At 44.4% G+C, this 7105-nt stretch overlaps 2 protein-coding genes across 2 annotated transcripts; both read left to right on the top strand.

The window, feature by feature from the left end:
• Window positions 1-911: 911 nt before the first annotated feature.
• Window positions 912-2718, top strand: LOC306704314 (E3 ubiquitin-protein ligase TRIM39-like). The gene has a single exon (XM_079170606.1). It carries the CDS (start codon window positions 983-985, stop codon window positions 2399-2401), a length of 1419 nt encoding a protein of 472 aa, XP_079026732.1. The 5' UTR covers window positions 912-982; the 3' UTR covers window positions 2402-2718.
• Window positions 2719-3987: 1269 nt separating this feature from the next.
• Window positions 3988-6634, top strand: tmem177 (transmembrane protein 177). The gene is made up of 3 exons (XM_079170703.1): window positions 3988-4030; window positions 4975-5233; window positions 5519-6634. Exons 2-3 carry the CDS (start codon window positions 5033-5035, stop codon window positions 6248-6250), a joined length of 933 nt encoding a protein of 310 aa, XP_079026829.1. The 5' UTR covers window positions 3988-4030; window positions 4975-5032; the 3' UTR covers window positions 6251-6634.
• The last annotated feature ends 471 nt before the right edge of the window (window positions 6635-7105 follow it).

Genomic DNA, 7105 nt, shown 5'->3' with positions numbered 1-7105 from the left:
AGTGGATGTTTAATATTTTGTAGACCCATTCTGTATTTACATATTTATCAATGGCAGAATGAGCACTTTTATATCACTGGTTCAGCCGAGGTCAAAGCAGCTCAAGTTGTAGAAAGTCGGGTGAACTCGAGCTACTGCATGTCATCAACTAAATGGCAAACAGCAATGTGTCTATTTTCACAACAGCCAATGGGATTGAGACTAAGACTCACATCCCATAGATTAAAACACATCAGGTAAGAAATAAATGATCACTGATACATAAATCGCCCAGATGAATATTGATTACGTTTTTAATCTTAATGTTTGTTATTGTCCTGCCATAGTGACACAGTTGATAAAAAATGTTCAAAGTTTGGTAGCTAGCTAGCAACCGCTGTAATTGACATATTGGTGACGTAGTTGTGCGAGACGAGAGATGTAGTTCACTGATCGGTTTCACACAAAACTAATGATACTACGACAGATCTAAGACAAACTGTGACTTTCTTGTGTCGCAAAATTATCGTTTAAATTGACAAACATCATATGTGTGTTTCACGGCAATGTTAAAACGTGATCAAAAAAGTATTTGGTGCAGACTTTGCCCCAGGGAATTACCCACAATTCATAGCAATGCGATGTTAAACACAAAGACGACGGCACATTTGTGTTCAGCATGGCAAATAACATGTACTCGTCATTTTCATGGTAACGTGATATGTTGTCCCCTTCTCATTTACATAATTTCAAGCAATCACTCTCCCACTCAACCATTCACCTGGTGACGTCAGTAAGTCCCTGAGGGTTCAGGGTTTAAGACCTCAGGGGGGGGAACATTGGGATTGGGCCATTTTTTATCAAAATACGATCCCTTGGGACACCGGAAGGGGCGTGACTTCACCTCACTTTATATCCCCGAGGTTGTGTTTACTGCAGCAAACTTAAAGTGTGTCACGCGGAGTCTTAAAAAAACAAAAGTGAAAGCGGCAAAAAGAAGAGCATGGCTCCAACTTGGTCGGCGCCCAGGGATGAGCTCTCCTGTCCGATTTGCCAGGATATCTTCAGAGACCCGGTTCTTCTCCGCTGCAGCCACAGCTTCTGCAACGTCTGCGTGCAGAAATGGTGGGGGACGAAACTGAATCGCCCGTGTCCGGTTTGCAACACGGTGTCTTTCACCAAAGCGCCGCCTCGCAACCTCGTGCTGAAGAACCTGTGCGAGGCCTTTCTGCTCGAGATGGAATCCGGGCTCGTGTGCCGCCTGCACGTGGAGCCGCTCAAGCTGTTCTGCCTGGACCACCGGGCGCCCGTCTGCGTCGTCTGCAGAGACTCGAGGCAGCACACGAACCACAGTTTTACCCCCGTGGACGAAGCCGCGGAGTCGTACAGAAACGATCTGCGGGAATACGTGGACCAGTCACGGGAGAAAGTGAAACTCCTCACTGACGTGAAACTTGAGTTGGAAAAATCGGATGATGTCATTCATAGTCAGGCTTGGGGCACAGAGATGGCGATAATACAAGAGTTCAGCGTGCTTCAGGACTTTCTAAATCTGGAAAAAGAGCTCAGGATCCACGCACTGAAGGAAGAAGAGACGCGTAAAAGGCACGTGATCAAGGAAAAGATTGCAGGTCTGACCGGTGAGGTAATCGCACTGGAAAGCACCATCAAAACCATAGAGGACGGCCTGAGAGATGACGACACGCCACTCCTCCTTAACGTCAACGCTTTAACGAGAGCAGCTGAGCGCCCCCTGCCGGACGACCCGGAGCGGGTCACGGTGGCCCGGATCGACGTGGCCAAACACCTGGGCAACATGACCTTCAACGTGTGGTGCAAGATGAAACAGATCGTGTCGTACACCCCTGTGATCCTGAACCCCGACACTGCCCACCCAGAGCTGCTGCTGTCTGAAGGTTTGACCAGGGCGAGGTGTAGACCGAAGCCGCCTCCCAATGCGACCCCGGAGAGGATAGAGGGCCACCGCAGCGTCCTGGGCTCCGAGGGCTTCACCTCGGGGAGCCACTGCTGGGACGTGGAGGTCGGGAGCAACCGCGTGTGGGCTCTGGGGGTCATGGCACCGGATGCCCAGAAGATGGGAGACATCACGTCTGGGTTGTGGATGGTGAGGTTCTGTAAAGGTAAATTGTCTGCGTTCTCCCCGTCATGCCAAGTGTCTGTCCTCCCACTGAAGAAACCCCTCGAGAGGGTCAGAGTGCAGCTGGACTGGGACAGGGGGACGCTGTCCGTCCTCGATCGAGACGCTAACGCATCCATTCATACCTTCACGCACACGTTCACCGACAGGCTGTTCCCGTACATCAACACCTGGGATACCCACCCAATGAAGATACTGCCAGCGGATCTCACCGTGACGTTGACACGGCCGGTGGATAATCACCAGATCAAAGCGGTTTGGTGAGGAACCTGCTTGCCACCCAGCTGTCAAAAGAAAGAGGAGACTATCACTCAAAGCACAAAAGTAAAGGGGTAAAATTAAAGAATAGTCAAATTAATGAAGATTGTGAAAACCGGAAAGCTGAACACAACCTGAATGTACACCTGCAAATGCATGTGGGTCTAGAATGAAGCAGTACTGGGAACATTGAGTTATATACATTGCATGTTTACAGATTTGTGCAATGTAAAATATACAAAAAAAAACTGGAATTGTTATGCAAAACTTCAAAAAATACAAGCGGTCTTAACAGTGAACATGCTTGTATGCGGAAGCGACACTGGGTTCTTTTCCAGCCACATGGTAGCAGGGCTTTACTCCATTTTCAAGTTACGTATTTGGCAACATGGTTGCCGTTTGTGTTTGTATTGTTCTTTGTCTTGCACTTTGTTACGGTATTATCAGGGAGGTGGTACCGTGGTGGTCACATACTGCTGCGTTCAACAGTGAAGTTTTGATTGTTTTGCATTTATCTGCCACATGTTTGGAGTGCCTTTTGTTGTGACTAATTGCCATTCATCTGTGAAAAAAGAACAGACTATTACTCCATTTTTTTGGTTTGTTTTATTTATTTTTTATCGAACAAGAGATTTAGTTTTTTTTTTATCTAGGTGGGGTCATCACTGCCGCAACAAAAGTAAAGATAAATACAGTATATGCAACATGGGCACAACAGAATGTACACATGGAAGTTATAAATACATTTAGGCCTAGATTGCAGCGGTATTGGGAACATTTAATGATAGAAATGTGTATGTTCAGAGATGTGTGCAATGTACAATGTACTAGAAACTGCTGTGTCAGTAACTGACAATGTTATGCAAAACTGCGTGAATACGAATGCTCTTAAATATGAGCATGATTGTGACCTGACCAAGCTACACCGGGGACCTTTTCTCCCTAACCAAATGGTCGCAGGGAGTTGCTCAAATTTTGAGTTACATAGTTGTGTTTTTGTATTTTTATTACTCTTGCACTTTGTTAAGGTGCCATCAGGGCGGTGGTACCGTGGTGGTCACATATTGTTGTATTGAACAGTTAAGTTTTTCATTTATCTGCCACACTGTTGAAGTGCCTTTTTGTTCTAAACACTGCCTTTATATTCAACTTTGTAAGTGTATAAGAGGAATACACGTTTTGTTTTTTTATAAACTAAAACAATAAAACACTTTGAAACTCTGAAAAAGATGTGTGAATTTATAATACATTTCATCAGGATGTGTGAAGGTCGACAGCTTAACAGGTGAAATCTGCTGCTATTCTATAACAAATCATTGCAGACATCTTTCCAGTGTTTATTAATCAAACATCATTGATCTGTGGTTTAAATGGAAAGGTCTAAGTCCGGCTAAGTACGGTTCATGTTGAACAACTCAGTCCCTCTTTATTTAGTTTCTGTTTTATATTATTACATCTCAGGAATGCTGCCATTTGAATTGATATTCTGTGCTCCTAAATTCAACATGCTCTCTTTCTGAATACAGCTGCTCTTCAAAAGCGTGTGTCGTAAAACTGTCGTGCAACACCGTGACGACAGCTGATCGCTTTACGGACAGATCATGTATGAACTACGGCTGTCCTTGCAGGGAGCGTGTGAGTGTTATTTAAATGAGTTTTCTTTGGGGCTATAAAGACAATTCCTGTTGTTTTTAGACCCAATGTGTTTGCACTCAGTGAGCTAACCGCTAAACCGGTTTGAGCATTTCCTTGTTATCGGGTCAGTTCGCTACGGTTGCTTTACAACGTAGCGTTAAATAATGTGGAGTAAACTAAACATACTTTATGAACCCGGTGTGTCAGTTTGCAGCAGTAGAGCTGGTTAACGGAGTCTTTGGGGGCATTTTGTTTTCTGGTGTTTTTTAGCGACGTTAAATGCCTAGAGATAGCGATTTATTGGTATAAAAATAGACGTAAACTATTATTAAATATTTTAATATAAATATGTATTGTTTGTTAATATATTATTATTATGTATCAATGATTTATTATTTATCAATGGTATTATTTATTAAAATATAAATTATTTTATTTATATTTTTATTTTATTGTAAAATGTAATTATAAATAACAAAATAAATGTAATACTTAAATTGATCTGGTCTTAAATATCACCTGGAAGCAGGAGATTTCATTGGCCTTTTCACTCAAACTATAAAATCAAATAAGTTCAGAAAACTGTCGTGAACTGAACCTTTAAAGACCAAGAAAACGCAACTGAAGCCAAACCACGATGCTCTGTTATGAGGCTAAATCTCTGCAGTTGTCTTCATCTGTGGACTGGAACAAACAGTAATATATTATACATTAGTTGTGTCTGCTGTTATCTTCTCCATCTGTCAGTTAATGTCTTCTTTGTTAACCTTAAAACACAATGACCAGGGACTGTCATGTACACTTGTTAGCTGAGGCCATGTGGATATACTGTGCGATGAAGGTGATGTTACAGTGGCCGAGTGGTTAAAGAGAAGATTCCTTCAACAGGACGACAAAGGTTCAAATCCCCACACTCTACCTAACCTCTTCTGCCTCCTTCACAGATGCCTCCTGTTGAAGCCTGTGGCGCCCGACGGACACAAAATCAATCGAAGACGTGACATGGCGTCTCGCTTCCTCAAGTACGCCGTGCTTCTTCAGAAGTACAGGACTCCGCTGCTTGTGGCGAGCTGTGGCGGGGTCTTCGCGGCCAACATGTTCTACCACGTTTTCCCCGACATCTCCTACCGTCCGCTCTATCAGGCCTGGTCCAAAGGGGAACCGGTGACGCTGTCTGAAAAGCTCGAGCAGGTTTTCCAGCAGGTAGTGTTGTCCAATTGACCTCCATGGTTACATTTAATAACAGTGGTTTCGCTAAAATAGGTTTGTACATTTGCTTGCAGATGGTTCAGATGAGATAAAAGACCCAAAGGACATTATACCTAGAAATGATTGTCAACCGTTAAAAAGCAGTATATTCTAGGGTTGCTGGCATTGTATGGATGCACAACCTTTTCACAATAGCTGAAGTAAGAAGAATAGTCGAATTCAATAAATCACAGCACTCGCAAAACAATAAAATCCAAATTCCCATGTTGTCATTTGTAGGTGTTGAAGGACGGGGGTATCAGCTCACCCAAGAACTTCTCTGCCTTCGCCTCCTTTGGGTTTCATCCGGTTGGTGCTGGTGTCCCTTGGCTTTCTACCGGGGCCCAAATTGGCATCCCAGCAAACTTCAACAGCACTCCCGAGGACCCGAGCGGAATCACCAACCGCAACATCTTCATCAACGGCAAAATGGTGGACTGGACCAGCGATACCGGCTCGGCTCTACGGGAGGCCCTGGTGTTTTCCCTTGATGCGCAGAAGTTCGCCATAGCACGGGAAGTGGCCCGCTTGCAGTCCGGAGGACCTGTAATGAGTGCTGCGGTGGCCCCCTTCTGCCTGGGTGGGGTCTGGGTGTACAGCGTGCTCATGAAGCAGTTGTTCGGGATCCACGCTGGGCCTCCGCTGCTTCGCGGCGGTGTGAACATTGTGGCGCTGGGGCTCGGAGCCGTGTCCTACTTCCTCGCCTCGGATGCCGTCACCCAGTGGATCGACTACAACTCAGACCGGCGTGCGGCGGCAGTGTCCCGTGATTACGCCAAAGGAGGGGTGGAGTTTTACGACAGGATTCTGTCCAGAAACAAGACACTGCGCTCCCTGATGGGGCAGAAGGGAGAAGAGATGTATGCTCTGAGTGGCAACTTGTTTCCCGCTCACCTCCTTCAGCTGAAACACACATCGTACACATCCAGGAGGGAAGGCATCCTCACTCTGCTGAGAGAGGACAAAGCATGAGAAGAAGTGGGAGGAAGTCCTGAAGTTTATCACTGAGGAGACTGTTAAAAGATAGCAGAGTAGGACTGTGCCTGAGCTCTTTTTGAAGCACAAAAATCCTGGCCATAAGAATTTCTTATATGTCATCCTACGTGTGCTGAATGCTATTTTGTGCGTTTTATGAATCCTGAATACAAATGACAAGACTTAGATTTAGTGACCAGCATGACTGGTGACGTATTTATCCAACTAAAGACATGATTTAGTTGATTACAAAATGTAAAAAAAAAAATAAACATTTCTTGAAGCCTATTTCGGAGCATGTGGTAAAATATATGTTGTTGAGTAGACTTGAGTGAACAGTCTGTCTCGCACAATAAGAGGTCATTGTTCTTTGTCTCTAGATATTACAATTAGAACCTGTTCGGAATGATCAGCGTTGCAAAAACACTTTGTTTAACAGGTCGGGTCACCCAAATGACAAAATCTTTCCATACATTTATTGGTATCTAGTCATGCATAGTTCTCTTCGGTTTTATTTGGCCAGATTTTGAGATGTCCAACAACCCGATTACAAGCTGGCTGAAAGGAATTGTGTCATTTAATCACAGCACTGAATATGAACAAACAACGATCCGGGTACTCGATTATGCATAAATCTTGGACCTTAGTGATTTATCCGGAGTGACGGGCACATTTTTTCCAACCAGAGCAATGTTTTTGTTTTTCATATCTCAGAAGTTGAAACCTTGCACTTGTTCTTCCTGTAGAATCAGTTGATAGGATAATGATCATGCAGCACCAGAGGTTTGTTACTGCAGATCCTCAGCATGGGCCCAAATCTCCAAACATAACTCAAGGTTTTGCCATTTTTAA

This window comes from Pholis gunnellus, assembly GCF_910591455.1.
Source record: "Pholis gunnellus genome assembly, chromosome: 12".
Lineage (NCBI taxonomy): Eukaryota > Metazoa > Chordata > Actinopteri > Perciformes > Pholidae > Pholis > Pholis gunnellus.
This window is presented reverse-complemented; position numbering and strand designations above follow the sequence as displayed.

What these genes read in the sequence shown, in the direction of transcription:
- LOC306704314 (XM_079170606.1), top strand. Translation starts at nt 983, where the DNA reads ATGGCTCCAACTTGGTCGGCGCCCAGGGATGAGCTCTCCTGTCCGATT.
- tmem177 (XM_079170703.1), top strand. Translation starts at nt 5,033, where the DNA reads ATGGCGTCTCGCTTCCTCAAGTACGCCGTGCTTCTTCAGAAGTACAGG. An exon ending in TCGAGCAGGTTTTCCAGCAG is followed by an intron (nt 5,234 to 5,518) that starts GTAGTGTTGTCC and finishes TGTCATTTGTAG; the next exon opens with GTGTTGAAGGACGGGGGTAT.